Below are 20,444 nucleotides of genomic sequence, written 5' to 3'. Positions count from 1 at the left end.
TTAGGCATTCCCTGATTAGTTTGAAAACTACTAATGAATGCAACCCTGGCAAGTCATTCAAATATTTTTGAGCGCTTAACACAGACCCAGGCCTAGAGAGAGGAAGAGGCTGATGTGGGTTAGAAGCTGGAGACCTGTCTCTCCTCCACATGCCCCCTCTCCAAGCCTGCCCTGCAGTGTTCCATCGCCAGGAAGAAAAAAACATGGGGGGTCCCCAAAGCCTGCTTGGGCCTATCAGGTAGTAAGCACCCAAGGTTGGAGAAAGGTGGTCTGGCTCTCGCTCTCCCCAGAAACTATGCTCCCCGAACTGTTGCCATCTCTGGCCTCCTTTCCGCCCCCCAAATTGGTGAGCCCTAGAGGGTGTGAGGGCCCTCTCACCCGGTGCTCGGAAAGATCCCCCAGAAATTGAGGCGGGGGTGGGGGGTGTACGGACAGCCAGCGGGAATCGGGAAGGCCTCCCCCAACCTCCTAGACAGCGGAAGTGCGTCAGTTTGTTCGCCCCGCAGAGCATTTTGGGAATTGTAGTGAAGTTGGGGTGGGGGGGGCGGAGAAACTGACAGTGTAACCCCTTGGAGACCAGAGCGCGCCCGCAGAGCTGGAACAGAGGGGCGCTCGACCACTCCCTTTAGTAGATAAAGCAACTGAGGCTGAGACCGTCAGTCCTCTCCTTTCTCCGGCTTTTGTTGGCCCCAGTCAGAGGCTTCTATCCAAGATCCTGGCCAAGACGAAGTGCCAAGTGGACGGTCCTGCCCAACACTAAATTGCTAGCTTCCCTTCCCCCCCCCGCCCCGAAAACGTCCAGTTAAGGTCCCTCTGCCCTGCCCCAGGAGCTGTTGCCTTCGTAACCGGTCATTGGCCCACCTTTGAAGGGCGGAGAAGAACTGAGCCTCAGAGAAGGCAAGACTTGTCTAAAGCTGCAAAGCAAGTCGGAGCAGAAACTGGCCGCCCGGAAGCCTGTCCACCCCCTACACTTTCTGAACCCGTGGTGGCTCTCACCATTCGTATCACATCCCCGCCCCCAACCCTTGTGCTCGAGCTGCTTGGAGCCAGTCAAACTCCCTGCCCTCCGGCGAGGAGAGGTTAAGGTTGCGCAGCGGAGAGGCGGTGAGCCCCTACCCTCCCCGGCAGCCGGCGGTCCCCTTTAAGAAACGGCCCCGGAGGGACTACGTTTCCCAGAAGGCTTTGCCGGCGCGTTATGTAACTTTCCCTGCGTAGCGGCCTCTGGGGCAGAAGGAGGTGGAGGCGGTGGCGGCGGCGGCGGCGGCGTCTGCGGCGGCAGTTGCAGCGGCGGTGGCGGGAGCGGCGGGAGCCCGAGGCGGCGGCGCCCGCGGCCTATCGCGGGGCCCGAGCTGTGCGCCGCGGCCCGGAGCTCGGACCCGGCGGGAGCGCCGACGTGCCTCTGCCTGCCTTTGAGGAGGCGGGAGTGAGGAAAAAGGCTTAGGGCCCAGGGGGCGGGGAAGGGGGGCCGGGCCTGGATCCGCGGGGAGGCCGAGCCAGAGGCCCGACCGTGGCTCGCGCGGTCCCGGGGACACGAATCGAACGTCGGCGGCGCGGATCGAACGTCGGCGGCGGGTGGAACGCGGGGGCCCGGAGGCGCGCGTGCGGGGGCTATGGCGTCCGTGCAGGCTTCCCGCCGCCAGTGGTGCTACCTGTGCGACCTGCCCAAGATGCCGTGGGCCATGGTGTGGGACTTCAGTGAGGCCGTGTGCCGCGGCTGCGTGAACTTCGAGGGCGCGGATCGCATCGAGCTGCTCATCGATGCCGCCCGGCAGCTCAAGCGAAGCCACGTGCTCCCCGAGGGCCGCTCGCCGGGGCCCCCGGCCCTAAAGCACCCGGCCACTAAGGACCTGGCAGCCGCCGCTGCCCAAGGGCCTCAGTTGCCGCCTCCACAGGCCCAGCCCCAGCCGTCGGGGACAGGCGGCGCTGTCTCAGGCCAGGACCGCTATGACAGGGCCACATCGTCGGGCCGCCTCCCCTTGCCCTCGCCCGCCCTGGAGTACACCCTGGGGTCCCGCCTGGCCAATGGACTGGGCCGCGAGGAGGCTGTGGCGGAGGGGGCGCGAAGGGCCCTGCTTGGCTCCATGCCCGGCTTGGTGCCCCCTGGGCTGCTGGCAGCTGCGGTGTCTGGCCTGGGAAGCCGAGGTCTGACGCTGGCACCCGGCTTGAGTCCTGCCCGTCCAGCCTTCGGCTCCGATTTCGAGAAGGAGAAGCAGCAGAGGAATGCGGACTGTCTGGCAGAACTGAACGAGGCCATGAGGGGCCGGGCAGAGGAATGGCATGGGCGCCCCAAAGCTGTGCGGGAACAGCTGCTGGCGCTGTCTGCCTGCGCCCCTTTCAATGTCCGCTTCAAGAAGGATCACGGGCTGGTGGGACGGGTGTTCGCCTTCGATGCTACTGCCCGCCCGCCAGGCTACGAGTTCGAGCTGAAGCTCTTCACCGAATACCCCTGTGGTTCTGGCAACGTGTATGCTGGAGTCCTGGCCGTGGCTCGCCAGATGTTTCATGATGCTCTGCGGGAGCCGGGCAAGGCACTGGCCTCATCAGGCTTCAAGTACCTCGAATATGAACGCCGACACGGCTCAGGGGAATGGCGCCAGCTGGGGGAGCTGCTAACCGACGGTGTCCGCACCTTCCGCGAGCCAGCTCCCGCCGAGGCCCTGCCCCAGCAGTATCCAGAGCCAGCCCCTGCAGCTCTTTGTGGCCCACCCCCACGAGCCCCATCCCGGAATCTGGCCCCCACGCCGCGCCGTCGCAAGGCGTCCCCTGAGCCCGAGGGCGAGGCATCTGGGAAGATGACCACTGAGGAGCAGCAGCAGCGGCACTGGGTGGCACCCGGTGGCCCATTCTCCGCTGATACCCCTGGTGTGCCCTCACCCATCGCCGCCCTGAAGAACGTGGCCGAGGCCCTTGGCCACTCCCCCAAGGACCCTGCTGGGGGTGGGGGCCCTGTGCGTGCAGGGGGCGCCAGCCCCGCAGCCTCCTCCGCGGCCCAGCCTCCAGCCCAGCATCGTCTAGTGGCCCGAAACGGTGAGGCAGAAGTTAGCCCCACAGCAGGGGCGGAAGCTGTTAGCGGGGGTGGTAGCGGCACCGGGGCGACCCCTGGGGCCCCCCTGTGCTGTACCCTATGCCGGGAGCGGCTGGAAGACACCCACTTCGTCCAGTGCCCCTCAGTGCCCGGACACAAGTTTTGCTTTCCCTGCTCACGGGAGTTCATCAAGGCGCAGGGTCCTGCTGGGGAGGTGTACTGCCCCAGTGGAGACAAGTGCCCGCTAGTGGGCTCCTCTGTCCCCTGGGCCTTCATGCAAGGCGAGATCGCCACCATCCTTGCTGGAGACATCAAGGTTAAGAAAGAACGGGACCCCTAGGCCACCGCTGCCACCAGTCTACTGCCCATCCGCCCCCCCCCCTTGCCACCCACCGCCGCTGCGGATAAATTATTCCCACCCAGCCCAGTGCCTCCCCCGCCTGTGTACATACCCCCTTCCTTATCCCAGATGGGTCCCCTCCTTATCCCAGATGGGTCCCCTGGGGTAGATGCATTGAGGGTGGGGGGAGAAAACTTGTGGCTTCTGTCCGAGGGGGTGTTTGGGGTCCCTTGACCCCTCCGGTTTCCCTCTCCCCTCCTTGGCTTGGCTTTGCTGCTGCTTGTAGTTGGAGGAGAGGTGTCCCCGCCCCTCCCTGAGAAGGGGCCTCCTGAAATCTCGCTCTTTATAAACGAAGCAAAAGCATTTTATTGCCCCCCTCCCCTACCCCCTCTCCCTCCTTCAATAAACCGAAAGATGGGTTTTTTCCTTCTTGGTCCCTTAGTTGCGTGAGATGCTGCGCCCCCTTTGGGACCGAACTGATCCTGCAGGGGAGAGGACGTTGCCTTGTAGCCTCCAGGTGGCGCCCTTCACCCAGGTGGGCCCCCCGGCTGTTTTTATAAATGCTGGCCAGCTAGTCAAGCGTTCTAGCCATCAGCCCGTTTTCCAGATGACAGAACCAAGGCTCAGAGAGGGGATGGCTCTTGCGAGGGAGCCACAGCCAAGCTCGGGAACTAGCCTTCCCTTCTGGCCCATCCCCTGTATCTCCCCCGAAGGTGGAGGACTCAGTGCCACCGAGGGGGAGGGTCAGGGGGCATCCGGAGGCTTCCCAGAAGGGACGGGCCGCGAGTTCTTGCTAGGCAGGGAGAGAATTAGGCCAGATTGCTAGAGGGGCTGCCTGAGGAAAGAGGAAATTTACCTCATGAGGTACACTAACAGGTTCCCTGGAAACAAGGTGACTGCTGCTCGCCTCTGGTGGTGCCCTGAACTGCGCGCCCATCTCTGGAGACCAGCCTCAACGGCGGCCGCCCTAAGACACCGTGACTGGCCGGGTAAAAGGCGCTCCCCCCGCGGTCGCCTCTGATGTGCGCGGCCTTGTCCCGCACCTGTCCCGGCGGGCTGATTATTAACCAGGACTTCCTGCTCGCTGGCGTCAGGGGGCGGGGCCTGAGCGGGCTGCGGCAAAGCAGGGGTTAAGGGGAGGGGGAGGCCCCAAGATCCAACCCCCACCCCAGCGGCCTCCCCCGCGACCCTGAGGTGGAGATTTCGTGAAGGGGGCAAAGCTGGGCGCAAAGGCCAGCGGATGGACAGAGAGATGGGGAATGACAGTGTGTCCTGCCACAGCACAGCCCTGTCACACGGCTGTGAGACCCTAGGTTGCCCCAGGTCTCAGGAACCCAGATGTTACATCACCTAAATCTGCAAGACCTTAACGTCCTGACCCACCTTGGTTATGCAGGTGTCCCTCCCACACATCTCGCAGACCCCCATGTCCCAACTCCCAAATATTAGGGACTCTGGGGCTTGGTCCTCCACATCTGGAGGACCCTCAGTTCTCAGACTGAGGAGTCCCCTCCCCCAGCCACCGGGTCTCAGGTGTTCTGTCACCCCTGGCACTGCCAGCCTGGGCTCTGGGCAGGGCTGGGAAAACCACCCCTGATTAAATATACCAGGCGATAAGCCAGGAGCAAGGGAGACGCTGGATGGAGCTCCATGCCTGGGCACCCCTCCTGGGCAATCTTGTGGCCTCTCCTGACCCAGCTCTGCGGACCCAAGTACTGGGTAGCTCCCCCTCCCCCATCCTCAGAGCTAGAGGCCTCCAGACACGGGGGCGCTGTGCCCCAGGGGGGGCTAAAGAGCTGTGGAGGACACCTGGTCCTTTAAGAACAGCTGGTGGGTGGGTAGGGGCCAGGGGAGTCACCCCCAGCCTGGCTGGTGTGTATTCTAGATAGAGGTTGGGTTAACTATTAACAGAGCAGGCAGCCTGAACTGTGTGGGTGTAGGGGCCTAGATCAGCCCCCCTCTTCATTCAGTGCCAGGCTGGGGCCAGAGTGGAGGGGTTCTGGATTGATCTGGGAGATCAGTGAGTAGGTGAAGAGGCTTCACAAAAGGAGAGACAGAGACACAGAGAGAGACCCAGGGAAAGATGGAGACGACAGAGGTGGGGAGGGAGATGCAAAGAGACCAGCTCACTGAGCGAGAGAAGACAGAGACCCAGAGAGAGAAAAGGAGCTCGCTCGGAGATGAGGGAGATGAGGTAGAAACAGAGAGAGACAAACGTTCAGCAAGGAAAATTAGAGAAATATCCAGATGGGTTAAGAGAGGCCAAGGTACACTGAGGAAATGCCAACAACAGAGACAGAGGGAGAGAAGAGAGACTGAGATGCGGAGAGAGGGAGGGAAGGAGAGAGGCTGTGAAATCAGGAAAAGGTACAGGTTTGAACTAGAGAGTTAAGACATCTTCAGACTCAAAAGTTCTATGAGACCGAGGGGGAGAACAGAGCTCTGTGAAGAAGGGCAGGGCTGGGTCTGTCTTTGTCACTTGGTCCCCATGACCAGACCTGGCTCACTGCTCACCCTCCAGTTCTCAGCTCAGCTGACCTCTCCTCCAGGAAGCCCTCCTTGACCCTCAGTCTGTGTCAGGTGCCATTTCTGGGCTCCCACTCGCCTATGCCAGCCCTGAGCATTCTAAATCATTATTGTCTGGGGACTGGACTGTGAGCCTTATAAGGGCAGGGCCAAGGCTGTCTCAGTCACCACTGTGTCCCCAGCCTTGCCCCGCACTGGCAAGTTTAAAGGATGGATAAGTTAATGGACTCCTTTCTTTCAACAAATGTTTATTCAGCATCCACTGTGTGACAAGCCCTGCAGTAGGTGCTGTGGATACAGCAGGGAACGGAATGCAGCCCCTGTTCTCATGGAGCTGACATTCAGGTGGGAGATACAGACCCATAAAATGTGACAGCCATGGCGGTAAATCCTAAGAAAAAATAAACCAGGGAAAGGAGATAGAGAATGATGGAGACTGGTATTTTAAAGAGGGAGGTAGGGGGAATTCCCTGGCGGTCCAGAGGTCAGCACTCCATGCTCTCACTGCCGGGGGCGTGGGTTCGATCCCTGGTCGGGGAACTAAGATCCCATGAGCCACGTGGCCCGGACCAAAGAAAAAAGAGGGAGGTAAAACTGAGATGAAACTAAAAACTAAGGGAGGTGAGTGAGCGGGCCACGGGCAATCTAGGGAGATAGCAGCACACGCAAAGGCCCTGAGGTGGGAGCCAGCTTGGTTCATTCCAGAAGCAAGGTGACCAGTGCAGCTGTGGCATGAGAGAGAGTCATATAAGACTGAGGTCAGAAGGATAGTAGGGTAGGGAGCGTTGGGGGCCCTGTCTGCCGTGGTAAGGACTGTGGATTTAGTTTTAATGGGAACAAGTAGAGGGTTTCAAGCACTGAGGGAAGGGATGAAGCAAATGAGACAGAAAAAGCAAGGAATCAGCTGGGTTGGACAGCATCCCGTTCATCTCTGTGTCCAGGGCTCAACAGAGGGCCTAGTACAGATGCCCAGTGACAGTGTGTGCATGAGTGAATAAGACCCCAATCGACAGAGAAAGAGTCAGAATGACATTAGATGGATGGACAGACTCCCAGGGAGAAGCCAGGTAAGGACCCGGGGACGCCCAGGGACAGCAGACACAGACAGACAGCAGCCCAGCTGAGAAGTCCTATTCCTTCCAGAACCCTCCCCACCCGGAAACCTTCCCTGGAGCTGGAAAAATTCCCCAGGCCCCCCTGCCCGCCTTGCCCTGTGGCGTGCCCACTCACACCTCAGGCAGAGGAAGCTGGCAGGCCTCACAGGAACCTTTCTGTGAGGGGGGAGTAGAGGCGGGCAGGCGGGCGGCAGGGGCGAAGGGAGAGGAGTGGCGGGCGGGCAGGCAGCGGGCAGCAGCTACACAAAGGCCCCAGTGTCTGCCCCTCCTGCCCCCGGGTACAGATATAAATAATATGTACATATACCTTTAAATATATATACACACACACACACACACACACACACACACCGGTGGGCTGGGGTAGGAGGCTGGGGGCCACACACTTCCCTAAGGACCCTGATATGGCAGAGGTCTGCTCCTGTGGGGCTTGGGGGCTCAGAGACCCACAGAGATAGTGACCAAGACTGAGAGGCTCGAGCTGAGAGGGACACAGGGACAGAAGGGCGAGAGAGAAACTTACAAAGTGTGAGAGACAAACAGAAAGAGACTGGCCGACTGCGACGCCGAGTTAGAAACCAAGACTGGCTCAAATGGAGACAGATCAGGAAAGCAGAGAAATCAAACTTTGCTGAGAAAAGACAGAAAAAGTCAGAGGTAGAGGGGCAGTGACAGAAGGAAGACACGGGTCATTCCCGAGAAAGGCAGAGCCACAGAGAAACCCAGTTGAGAGGAAGTAGGGACAGAAAGAAGCAGAGAGGCCAGCAGACATCCAGAGAGGGAGGGAGGGAGGGAGGGAGAGAGAGAGAGAGAAGCCGGCAGGCAGGCAGGGCCAAGGCTGGGGGCTTGGGAAGGCTGGTGACCGTGGCGGGGGAGGGTCAGGGCACGTCTCCAGTTTAGGGGCACCGCCTGCGCAGCTCTGGTCCAGCCCAGTCCAGGGCAGGCTAAGGGGCAGGGAGTGGAGGTGAGGGAGGTGGCCCTTGGGTTCCGGATCTTGGTGTTTACCTGGGGCAGTCATTGCAAACAGGCGCCCAGCCTTGCCCATGGCAGAGCGAGGGTGGGATGGGATGGGCCCCAGCCCTGGGCACCAGTGGGCCCGACACGCCCACCTGTGGCCTGGGTGGTGAGTAACACACACGGTGACACCTGGGTAGATGGTGACACATAGGGGGACAGACACGGTGACACACAGGGACAGATATAGGCAGACCCAGAGTGTCTGAGACACAAACAGACCCACAGAAGCCAGCGACAGAGACACACTGTAATAGACACAGTGACAGAGACCAGGACACAATGATGGGCAAACATAGTGTTAGGCTTAGAGACACAGCAACAGAACACAAGGACAGAGGACACAGTGACAGACACAGAGAAGACAATGATAGAACAGTGACACACATGTATACCCAGTGACACAGCACTGCAACACCTACAGAAACCCAGTGAGAAGACACTGACACAGAGACGTACAGGCACACACAACACACACTCACACACTGATCAGACAAATCATGGAGTAACACAGAAGCCTGCAAACACCTTGACATTGACACAGACTCATAAACCTCCCTGGCTGCTGGCTTCTGGGGTGCCCCCTCGGCCTCCAGGAGCAGGGTGTGAGTGGCGGGGACCGTGAGGGGGGGCTTGGGACCCCAGGGCCCTGCTGTGTAGCTGTTGCCCCTCCTGTGCTCTAGAATAGTGTCCTGGTTAAGGGCACTGGCTCTGAGCCTGGGTTCAAGTCCTAGCTCCCCACTCACTACCTGTGTGACCTTGGGCAAGTCACTTCATTTCTTCATGCCTCAGTTTCCCCAATAATAAAATGGGTGGTGGGAAGGATTGGGTCTAGCGATTCTGTAAGGTGCTTACATAGTGCCAGACACATGGTAAGCCCTAGTAGCTGTTATTATTATTATTTATTATTATTATTTTCATCATCATCATCTCATGTCTTCTGCCCACAGGGGAGACCCTGCCTTGGCCTCTGTTTCCCCACTCACGGCCCCTCCCTTGGACTATGTCACCTAAAGCCCACAAGCCGTGCCCAGGTCCATCTGTCCCAGCCCAGGCTTCTCTGTGTCCCCATGGCTAACCCTCCATCCCTGATCCCTAGCGTCCTCATGTCTGTCCATGCGTCCCATGTCTGACTGCGGTACTTTTCCATTGCTGGCCACCAGCCGGCTGTCCCTGGGGTAGGGGTCACACCTGCCCACGCCAGCCGAGCCGGTGGCCACCAGACACCCTGACGGATGGCCCCACCCTCCCCCCAGGACCCTACAACAACACCCGCCCCTCCGGCCACCTGAGGTCCCCACTGGGGCGGCCTGAGGCCTGAGCCTGGGGACAGGAAGCCCCAGGCCTGGCTGCCCTGAAAGCCTCTTTCAGCCTGGGCCTCCTCCCCGCTGCCACCGACTCCTCCTGCGGAATAATATTTGGGCTGTTGGCCGGGGGGCGGGGGCCAGATCCGGAGGCCGCCTGGGAGAAGCCAGAAACCGCAGGGCTTCCTGCCTCGGGCCGGCATGACTCTGGGAGAGACCCCCAGGCCCGAGGGAGGGGGGTGGGCACCCAGGGAGACTGAGGGCCTTTCTCTCGACACCAGTTGTTTTTTCCAGGAACCAGGAGGAATTCCCCAGCCTGCCCAGGACAGCGAGGCTGGTGGGACGGCTGACTGGGAGCCAGCACGGCAGGGGGCGGGGGGGGAGGTGACACGCAGCCGGCAGGGCGGGCACGGTGACAGAAATAGAGGGCCTGGCCTGCGAGGTGGCAGGTAGAGGCGGAAACTCAGGGAGCTGGGAGAGAGACCGGAGGAGGAGAGAGGCCAGAGAGCCAAAGGAGTGGGGGGAGGCGGACCCCAAGAGAGGAAGACCCAGAGCCCCCAAGGGAAGGAGGGAGCGATCCAGAGGCCCAGAGAGAGGGAGGACGGAGTCGAAGCAACGGAGAGGATGAAGAGAGAGAGCAAGGCAGAGAATACAAGAGACAGAGGCGCAGAGGCTGAGCGAGCGTTGTCCCATAAACCAAGGGACGGAGATAAAGGCACAGAGAGAGGTAGGGACATAGATGACACTAAGAAACAGAGAAAGATGGACACACAGGAACTGGGAGAAACATCTCTCCCCCTCCCCCGCTCCCTCTCTCTGTCTCTCACACAAACACACACACACACACGCGCGTGTGCGCACATAAAGAGACAGCCTTTGGTCTTTGAATGACTGACTGACTAAATGAATGAGTGGCTAGAGAGCCAACAACCAAGTAAGACACATGCAAACTAAGGAAAACACACCCGCTCCAGCGTGGCGGAATGACCTTGGCCCAGTCCCTTCCCATTCTGGGTCTCTGTTTCCACTCTGTGAAACGAAGGCCATGAGGAACACAGTTGTGTTTCACAGAGCCATCCCTTGGAACATCTGAGCCACAGATATCAGACTCAGAGCCCAGGCAGAGACGTGGAGGAATAGAAACACCCAAACCCCAAACCCAGAGGCTCCCAGAAGCCCCCAGCACCCGAAGGAGGACCCAGCTCCTTTCCCACACACCATGAAAGAGACAGACACACCAGGGCCATTCAACACACGCTCACACACAGCCACAGCAGTCACAGGCACACAGCAAAGACAGGCATAATACACAAACACGGACATACTTTAAAAAAAAAAAATACAGACACATGCTGATTCCCAGACATACACATGAAACACAAAATGACCCACAACGCCAATGTAGTCACACGTAGACTTTTTAAGGCAGCAGGTAGGTAGACAAATGGACATACAGAAACACACATCCAACAGAGTGAGGCCCAGAGGGTCCCAGGGATAGGTGTATAAGAGAACCACACACACAAAACAATAAAGGAAACACGCACACGAGTCTGATATCCCGAGACACCGACAGTAAGCACATACCCAGGGGAGGAACAGACATACAAACTCAGACAGTTGAGGGGTACAAACAATAGAGAACACCCTGCAGTGGACCACAGGGACCTCAGTGGCCGCAGTGATGTCCTATGACCCACAGAGGCACAGGCGCATGCAAGTGCCCACATACAAACTAACACACACCCTGTCTCCTTCAATTAGCACCCTGTTTGTCCCTTCTCCTCCTCCCTAGCTTAACCAAAAATCAAGCAGCCCCTGGGCTCCCTGAACCTCGGGGCTAGAAGCATGTGTCTGGAGAGTGGGGGTAGGGAGATGGCCTTGGTCACTGCACAGCCACCTCCTCCTGCTGCCCTGGCCCCACTGCTGCAGGGGCTGCTATCTGTGAGCAAACTGTCCTTGGGGTCAGGGACAACAAAGAGTCAAAGGTCAGGTCGATGCCTCCCCCAGCCCTTCCCCCAGAGGCAGCCAGCTCTTGGGGGCAGGACGGAGAGGGGACAGGGGACAGCAATTCAGGTGTTCAAGCCTCACAGGGCCCACTTGCCAAGGAAAAGAGACATTCAGTAAGAGGCAGAAATGGTGCCTTTAATGGTCATACACAGCCAGTATCCCGCTTCCCAGGCAAGAACCAGACTTCAGTAGAAATTCCCCACACCCTAACCAGTCCTTTCTGGTTTCTTCTGGACTGGAGCGGGGGATGGGCTCCAGAAAAAAACCAAGGAGTATCCTCATCTCCATCCCTCACTCAACTCACACCAGAGACAGTGATGACATGGCCAACACAGGGGCTGTTGGTGGCCATCATGATGCACAGTGGTACACTGGTTATGTCAGCCAGTCAAGATGGTGGCCATCACAGCACCCAGTGGGCCAGCGTCACCAGCACATCCAAAGGATCAGCCAAGGGGGTGTGCATCACGGCGCCCAAAGGGCCAACCAAGATGTCATCCCAGATGGTGGCCATCAGAATACCCAATAGATCAACCAATAACATCAATCAACATGGCAGTCTTCACAGTACTCAACGGGCCCGCCAAGATGTCAATGGCAGTTATCACAGTAGCCAGTGGATCAACACGATGCCCACAGAGATGGCAGTCACCACAGTGAGTAACAGACCAGCCAAGATGTTAACTGACAGGACAAGCAAAGTGTCCCCAGGAGGATCAGGCCCCAAGAGCCTGATGGTGTGAGCTACAGCCATACCCCACCCACCACTCCCACCACCCTGCTAGGACGCGTTAAGCAGAGAGCGGGAATAGAGACCCTGGTAGTAGATCCCAGGCTCCCCACCCTCCGCCCCGTAGCCCCCAAATCCCACGTCCAGTTTGGGAGGTGCTGGTGTCTGTTCCGACATCAGGTTGTTGATGGAGAAAGGGTGGTTGAAGTTGTAGGGTGCATCCAGCTTCAGCTCCCCTGGGAGCTCCAGGCCAGTGAAATAGGGTGTGGAGGAAGGGGGTGAGCCACAGTCCAGAGTCCCCACATCTTCCCCACCCTGGGCCTCGGGTTCAGGGGCTGGAGGCTGGGCCTGCGGCGGAGAGGTGACTGTGGCAGCGGGGGTGGTGGTCGAGGAGGCTGACCCCGCACTGTTCCTGGAGGCAGAGGTCCCGCCGCCCCCTTTCTTCACCTTCTCCTCCAGCTTGAAGCGCTTCTGGCGGCGCAGGTAGCAGCCATTCTCAAACATGTTACCTGAGCTGGGGTGCAGGGCCCAGTAGGAACCCTTGCCCGGCTTGTCTGGAGAGCGCGCCACCTTGACGAAGCAGTCGTTGAAAGAGAGCGAGTGGCGGATGGAGTTCTGCCAGCGCTGCTGGTTCTCCCGGTAGTAGGGGAAGAGGTCCATGATCCACTGGTAGATCTCGCTCAGGGTCAGCATCTTGCCCGGCGCCTGCTGGATGGCCATGGTGATGAGCGAGATGTAGGAATACGGCGGCTTGGCATGTGCCAAGGGCCGCCGGTACCCTTTCGGCATCTCCTTCCCATGCACCAGCCCCGGTCCCGGGCCCCCATACCCTGAGCTGCTGCCACCACCACCGCTGGCACCCAGGCCTGGGAAGGTGGGCCCCAGGGGTGCTGTGGGCGCTGGGGGCGCCAGGGGTCCAGTGGGCAGTGGGGAGGCAGGGAGCCCCCCCGGGGGGTAGGGAGAGCTCAGAGGGTTCAGGGTCATGTAGGAGTTGAGGGGGGCCATGGTGGGTACTGGGGTCACCGGAGAGTAGACCTATCGGGAAAGAAAGAGAAACGGCGAGTGGTGAGTCTCTACTCTGTTGGTAAGCAAAGGGTCACTGGACCCATTGTGTGTCCATCTGTCTGTCTGTCTTGCCTCCTCTGAAAACAGCTGTCTGCTGAAGTCTCTCTCTTTCCCCCCTCCTCGTGCACCTCCCTCCCTGACCCCATCCCCCCACGCTCCCATTTACTGAAGCTCACGCTTTAAGTGGTTCTCCAAGTGTGGTCCAGGACACCCTGGGAAGTCTCCAAGACTTTTTTAGGGTATCCATGAGGTCAAAACCATTTTCATATAATGAAAGATATAAGATACGACTAGCCTTTGTCACCCTCTTTCCCTCATGAGCATACAGTAGAGTTTTCCAGAGGCCACATGACAGGTGATATTGCAATAGACCAAATGTGGAAGCAGCTAGGAAAATGCAGCTGTCTTCTACTGAACCAGACACTAAAGAGATCTGCAAAAATGTAACTGCCATTCCTCTCGCTAAATGTCTTGAAATAGTTATTTTAATAAAAATACATTGCTTATACTAACACATTGTTGCTATTTTAAAATGAATTAATGCCTATTTTTAAAACGCCGCAGTTTTAATTTTGAATACCTTGAACAATCAATATAACCCCGATCAATAAAAACTGTCTGGGGTCCTCAATAACTTTAAGAGTGTGGACTTCCCTGGTGGTGCAGTGGTTAAGAATCTGCCTGCCAATGCAGGGCACATGGGTTCGAGCCCTGGTCTGGGAAGATCCCACGTGCCACAGAGCAGCTAAGCTCATGAGTCACAGCTACTGAGCCTGCGCTCTAGAGGCCGCGAGCCACAACTACTGAGCCCATGCGCTGCAACTACTGAAGCCCGTGCGCAACTACTGAAGCCCGTGCTCCACAACAAAAGAAGCCACCGCAATGAGAAGCCCACGCGCCGCAACGAAGAGTAGCCCCTGCTCGCCGCAACTAGAGAAAACCCGCGCGCAGCAACGAAGACCCAACACAGGCAAAATAATAACTTTAAGAGTGTAAAGAGGTCCTGAGACAAAAAAAAAAAAAAAAAAAAAAAAAATCAAGAACTGCTGATTTATCTAATAATGGAATATATGTGTACTTTTTTTTTTTGATGTGGACCATTTTTAAAGTCTTTATTGAATTTCTTACAATATTGCTTCTGTTTTATGTTTTGGTTTTTTGGTTGCAAGGCATGTGGGATCTCAGCTTCCCCGCCAGGGATCGAACCCTCAACCCCTGCATTGGAAGGCGAAGTCTTAACCACTGGACTGCCAGGGAAGTCCTTATATGTGTACTCTCTGTCCATCTAGCCACCATCTTTTAGGTTATACACTTACAGATTTTATAGGTCAAAAGCATTCGAAAATCAGAACTCACATATTTCTACCTAATATATGTCGTCTGTTTATTATATATCATCAAATCTAAGACATCACTTCATAAGCTGCAGTATTATTTTAAGTATCAATAAGAATGGAGGGCTTCCCTGGTGGCGCAGTGGTTGAGAATCTGCATGCCAATGCAGGAGACACGGGTTCGAGCCCTGGTCTGGGAAGATCTCAAATTCCGCGGAGCAACTGGGCCCGTGAGCCACAACTACTGAGCCTGCGCATCTGGAGCCTGTGCTCCTCAACAAGAGAGGCCGCGATAGTGAGAGGCCCACACACCGCGATGAAGAGTGGCCCCCGCTCGCCGCAACTAGAGAAAGCCCTCGCACAGAAACGAAGACCCAACGCAGCCAAAAATAAATAAATAAATAAATTAATTAAAAAAAAAAAAGAATGGAGAAAACACTGTCAATTATAATCCCTAGACACCATTGACTGTAAAACCCATTCCATTTTCAGATTATGTTCAAATGGGGGGGAAATGTGCCTCTTAGCTCAGTGAAATGCAGTAGACATTGCTATGTCTTTGTAAGTAACTATATAGTCCCTCAATTATTCAATATTTCTTGGCCTACTCTGTGCCGGCACTGCTCCAGGCACTTCACAGCAAAGGTCTGCTTTCATCTTTACAACCACACTATGGGGGAGGCACTATCATGACACCCATTTTACAGCTGAGCAAGCTGAGGATCAGAGAGGTTGTCCAGGGGTCACACAACAAGGAAGGAAAAGAACGGGGATTCTGAATCCAGGCAGTCTGGCTCCAGATCGGTTCTGGATCAAGCTATAAAAGCAGTGACCAGGACAGACTGAAATGCCTGCCCTCAGGGAGCTGTCAGTCTAGCAGGAAGTGAATAAGATAAGCAAGGAAAATAGGAAGCATGGTGGATGGTGATTTCTCTTTCTGTGTGCATTTACCCCTTTCATCCCCTGTCTTCCATCCTTTCTCTGTTAATCTTCCATCTGCCTGTCTGCCCCGCTCCCTCCCCCTGAGGGAGGGTGGTCTCATGGCACTGCGGGGGGGGGGGTGCTGTAGCTCTGGTGGGAGCCACCTCTGCTATGAATCAGTGTGTCCCATCTCATTCCCTTGTCACTTAAATGTCTGCACATCCAAAGGTCCAGAGAGAAAAGGGAGTCAGGGGCAGGTGGCAACCAACCCAGGTCTGCCTTCTAGTAGAGAAACTCTCCCCTCTCTTTCACATGACTGTCCAGGTAGTTCTTTTCTCCTATGTCTCTGAATCTCCCTGTGGCTCTGTGTGTATCTGTGCATCTCCTTCCCTGTCTCAGTACCTCTATACTCCTTCCCTCACCCCCTCCCCACGTCGGTCTCTCTCCCCTCCCCACGCTCTCTCCCTTTATCTCTCCCTGTCTCTCTCTCCTCGTCTTTCTCTCCCTCATCTCCCCCCCCCCCCACCCTCTGCCTTTCTTTCCTTGTGACTCTCCCATACCCCATCTCTCTCTCCCTCTGTCCCCACCTCATCTCTCACATCTTTTTCTCCCTGCCTTGGCACTCTCTCTCTCTGTCTCTCTCTACCCCACTCCTCTCCCACCCTCCTCTTTCTTTTCCCTTCAGCACGTCTTTGCATCTCTCTGCCCCTTGCTTCAGCACCACCATCTCCCCAGAAGTCTCACATTGAAATTGGAGCCACAGCTACTCCCCTCCCCCACGCACTGGTCTCCCCCACCCCCCCCACCCCGCCCCCGGGTTGGCTGGTTCTCGCCCCTCCCTAAGAGTAAGGGAAGAGGGTCCTTCAGAGAGAGGGGAGAAGGTGATGGACTCAGGGGGATCCACAGAGAGGTCCTAGATCCCTCTACAACCCCCTACATTTCTCCAACTCAGTCAGACTCTCCTGTATCACAGAGGAAGACAGAGTGGGACCCCAGAGCCCTCCTCTTCTGGCTCCCTATCCACCCGGAAGTCCTCCTCGAGGTCTGACCTCAAGCACTCCAGCTACCCTAATCCACCCTAGGCTTTCATATGCCTGGGGCTGGGATGAACCCCCAGTGTCCGGGTCTGAACCGGATCTCCCCAGCGAGGGCGGGGCTGAGATTGGGGGGATGCCATCAGGGGACCTGCACGCCCACCCCAGGAGGCTGGAATTTCTCCCCTTTCATTTCCTTATTGTCTCTGGAGGAGGATGTGACAGGGAGCAGGGGGCCGTGTGAAGCTACAAGCTCCTTTCTAACCCTGGTCCCAGCCTAGGACCTCAAGCGGCTCCCCCCGCACGCCAAGAGGCTTTAGGTTTTCCACCTCTAAGATTGGGGAGCAGTTGGACCAGCTGATCTGTGAGAACCAGAGGCCAGTGGGGATGCCTTAGGGCAATAACTTTCCAGTTTCCTTCCAGACAGGGAGCCAGCCTGGGGAGGTCAACATCACCCCAGCAGGAGGGTGTGGTGGGCAAGAAGCAGTTTGGGGGCCCCTTCAGTTCTCAGTTGCTGAGTGAGTGCAGATGTTTCTCCCCACATTGTTCTGACCCAGGGGGAGGAGGTGGTTTGGTTGATGGGAAAGCTGAGGAGACCCTCACACAGCATGTCCATTTCCAGCCCCCTATATGTCAACTCTTCCAAAATATGCCCCCAAGTGCTGACTATCTCTAGACTGTTCCTCAATTTCAGAGACAATTTCCACACAAATTGTCCCCTACTAAACGTCAGGTTTTGCCCCAAATAATGACTCCTTCAGCCTAGACCCCCTCAATTTACTTCTTAAGATATGCCTCCAAAACACTGATTTGTAGTTGGTACCCTTAAATCAGGTCCCCAGACTCTGAACTATGTCGGGGCTTCAGCCGGGATCCCCCAATACCTGGGAGTCTCCACCTCCAACCTGGTCTCTGCCTTGCCCACCATATAACTGACATCTCCAGCTGCCCAGGCTCCACCTCTCAACACTCCCAATCCCTTCCCTGCACCACCCCACGTGCACCTCACACCTCCACAGCCCCAGGACTGGCCCCTCCTGGGCACCTTGCCAAGCCCCGCAGGCCTGGGTATTCAGGAGTCTCACCCTACAGCTTCAAACCCCAGACCAGGACTCAGGCACTCTGGGGCCCCTGTAAACCCCAGATCTTGGTCTCTTTGGAGAACTCAACCATTCCAGTCCCATACCCCACCTCAAGCCCACAGTCCCCTTCCATCAGAAACCCAGGTATCCAGACCCCCATAACCCTCTGACTAGGACCCTTCCAATTCACAATGCTGACTAGGCAGAGAGCACGCTCAGGAGAAGGAGTCCTTGCAGCAAGAGGAATGGGAGTTAGACCTGGGGAGGGACTTCCCGGCGTCTAGGGTGAGCGAATTAAGATACATCCCTGCCCCCTACTCCAGGGAAATCTTGTCTGAGATGGGACTGGTGAGGACATTAGCAATTAGTGGAGATTGCTGGAAGGTGGAGTGGGGGCGGGGATGGGGGGTGCGAAATCTGAAACCCTCCAGACTCCAACAAGGAGAATCCCTGCTGAGGGTCTCTGATAACAATTAAACCACTGAAGTTCAGCTGGGAGGGGTGAGGGTCATTAGTAGGGATGGGGGGCAGGGGTGGAGACCGACCCCTCCACTGCCAATCAGGATCCCGACTCTGACCCCTATCTATCCGAGCCCTAACTCTTAAATCACCTGTTATTTCACACTCCCCAGACCAAGCTTCATCTCTGAGCACCTTCATCTCTTACAACCGAGCACCAACCCCCATTTCTGACTTAGACGTAGTCGCAGCCCCAATCCTTATCCCGGAACCCCAATTCTTATTTCTACCCCAGACCCCCATCTTTAACACTAATTTCTAACCCTGAGTTCCCAGCTCAGATTTCCCTTAATGGTGACCTCCCTCTCCCATCTCTTAGTCCCTTATATTTTCCCCAGTTTTAAACCCCATTTCCTAATCCCCCAGCTCTGTCCGTATCCCGGAGTTCTGAGTCTTACCTTTGGTCTGTTAATTTTAATTCCTTGTACTTTGGGTCCCTGACACCCAGCCCTCACATTTAAGCTATGACTTGACCCTTGCCTAAATCTTCCTGACTCCCGTTTAAGCCCTCACTCTGACTAGCCTGCCTAAACCGCGCTCCCATGCATTGTCCCCCGCCCCTGACTCCAACACCTGGTCTCCGTGGCTCTAGTTCCTCCGCTCCCCAATTCTATTTGGGGCCCCCACTTGAGTCCACACCCCGGTCCTTGCCCCCATTTAGGCCCGCACCCTCATTCCTGCCCCCCCACCCCCCCCGCTCCGCCATCCCCGAGGACACACCTCGCCCGCCTCCGGGTAGTAGCTCCACTCGGCCAGGTCATGGGCCTCCATCTTCACCGAGCCCAGCATCCCCCGGGCCTGCGCCCCCACCCGCCCCCGCTCCGGCCCGGGGGGGAACCAAGCGCTTCGGATCTCTCAGCCGGCACGGCCTCGGTTCCGACAGGCGCCCGTCCGTCCGACCGCCCAGGGTCCCAGCCTTCCCGGGCGCCGCGGGAGGCGGCCACGCTTTATAGCCGGGACACCCCCCCCCGCCCCCCCCGCCCTCGCCCTCGCCCGCCCTGGGCTCCCCTCCCGCCTCCCTCCCCGAGGGCGGTGCGCCCGGACTGGGGCGCCCCCTGCGGGATTGCGAGGAGACAGACCTCAGGCGCCGGGAGCCGCAGCCCGGGGACGCGAGAGCTGGAGATGGCTGACGAGTGAGGAGCTACAGGTGGGAGGCATTGCTGATACTAAAAGCCTCGAGGTTAGAACTCTAGGGCCCTTCCATCCAGGGGTTTCATCATCTCGACAGGAGCAGGCGAACAGCCAGAGCCCAGCAAGACTGCCGCGGAGTAAAGGAGGCTCAGAGCCGAGTGGTCTCCATGGGTCCCGATGTGTTACTATAAGAACCTGTAGGAGCTCCTCGAAACCACATTTCCCATTGGACGGACTGGAAGACTGAAGCTTCTGATAGCTGGAAATGCTCCATACTGTGTAAATGGTCAGGACCAAGGGTTGAGGGGATCGAGGCCTCTGCTCAGACCCCGCTGAGGAAACAGACCACCTTCCAGACCTAAGAGCTTCGCCTCCCGGACTCTCCACTCTCTCTAACACCTGCCGTCCAGGGACCCAGAACTACTGTGAACTCCATTTCCCAGAAGCCTCTATCCCCCTTTCCTTCCGGACCCCGTCAAAGGACTACATTTCCCAGGAGGCCTGGCTCCCGAAAGCCGGAAATGAAGGGCAGCCCCGGTGTCGTAGGGGGCGGAGAGCGGAAGGCCGGTCGCGCGGCAGAAGGTTGGGGCGGGGTACGCCACAGAGTGGACTCCGTTTCCCAGCGACGCTCAGTGCACGGCGCATGCGCAGTGTCACGGCGGCGAGCGGAAGATGGCGGTGGCGTCTGTGAAGAGGCGCTGCTGAGGGGGCGCGAGGGGGACGGAGGCCTGAGCCGCGGTGAGAGGGGGGGCGGCGTGGGGGCCCGGGGACGAAGGGAGGAAGGACCCTGAAAGGGCAGGGGCGCTGCCGGGGGGAGTGGGGACGCTGAGAGGGGAAGGGAGCAGTGACGCTCGGGACCCCAGTTTCTTCCCCATTTCTGGACCCTCCCGTGGCTCCCCAGTGCCCTCAGGGCAAAGTTCCATCGTGGCCCCCAAGGCGCGTCCGCCCAGCCGGCCTCGGCTCTGCCTCTTTGGTCGTTCCTCACGTCGCACAGCTGCACTGGCCTTTCGGTTCCTCAGACTCGCCATACGCCTTCCCGCCTCAGGCTTTTTGCACATGCCGTCCCCTCTGTCTGCAGCATCCTTTTACTCATTCCGCCTGGCTGACTCCCATTCATTTTTCGGGTCTCGGCACCAACGTCACTTCCTCTGCGAAGCCCTCCTTTCCCGCTCTCCGTCCCGAAATCCGCCTGTTAAACGCTCTTATAGGTTCCTGTGCCTTTCCTTCATGTCACTTGGCGGGGGGTCTCATTTGTTATTGGACCTTTATTTGTGTGGCTCTTTAGTTCTGTCTG

At 57.6% G+C, this 20,444-nt stretch overlaps 3 protein-coding genes across 3 annotated transcripts in view; 2 read left to right on the top strand and 1 right to left on the bottom strand.

The window, feature by feature from the left end:
• NOVA2 (NOVA alternative splicing regulator 2) overlaps positions 1 to 1,413 on the top strand; it is a gene marked incomplete at both ends in the record, with an annotated part of 77,032 nt that extends 75,619 nt beyond the window's left edge. Inside the window, one exon of the mRNA XM_079724115.1 lies at positions 1,243 to 1,413. Within this exon, the coding sequence (XP_079580241.1) occupies positions 1,243 to 1,413 (171 nt within the window). The remainder of the gene's footprint in view (positions 1 to 1,242) is intronic.
• A 197-nt stretch (positions 1,414 to 1,610) lies between these two features.
• Positions 1,611 to 3,789, top strand: IRF2BP1 (interferon regulatory factor 2 binding protein 1; the record flags this gene model as incomplete). The annotated part of the gene is made up of 1 exon (XM_079723286.1): positions 1,611 to 3,789. One exon carries the CDS (start codon positions 1,611 to 1,613, stop codon positions 3,363 to 3,365), a length of 1,755 nt encoding a protein of 584 aa, XP_079579412.1. The 3' UTR covers positions 3,366 to 3,789.
• Positions 3,790 to 12,115: 8,326 nt separating this feature from the next.
• FOXA3 (forkhead box A3) lies at positions 12,116 to 18,808 on the bottom strand (the record flags this gene model as incomplete). Its single annotated transcript, XM_079723210.1, has 2 exons — positions 12,116 to 13,099; positions 18,740 to 18,808. The coding sequence occupies 2 exons, from the start codon at positions 18,806 to 18,808 to the stop codon at positions 12,116 to 12,118; spliced, it is 1,053 nt and encodes a 350-aa protein (XP_079579336.1).
• Between the last annotated feature and the right edge of the window lie 1,636 nt (positions 18,809 to 20,444).

The sequence above is a fragment of the Hyperoodon ampullatus genome, assembly GCF_949752795.1.
Source record: "Hyperoodon ampullatus genome assembly, chromosome: 18".
Lineage (NCBI taxonomy): Eukaryota > Metazoa > Chordata > Mammalia > Artiodactyla > Ziphiidae > Hyperoodon > Hyperoodon ampullatus.
This window is presented reverse-complemented; position numbering and strand designations above follow the sequence as displayed.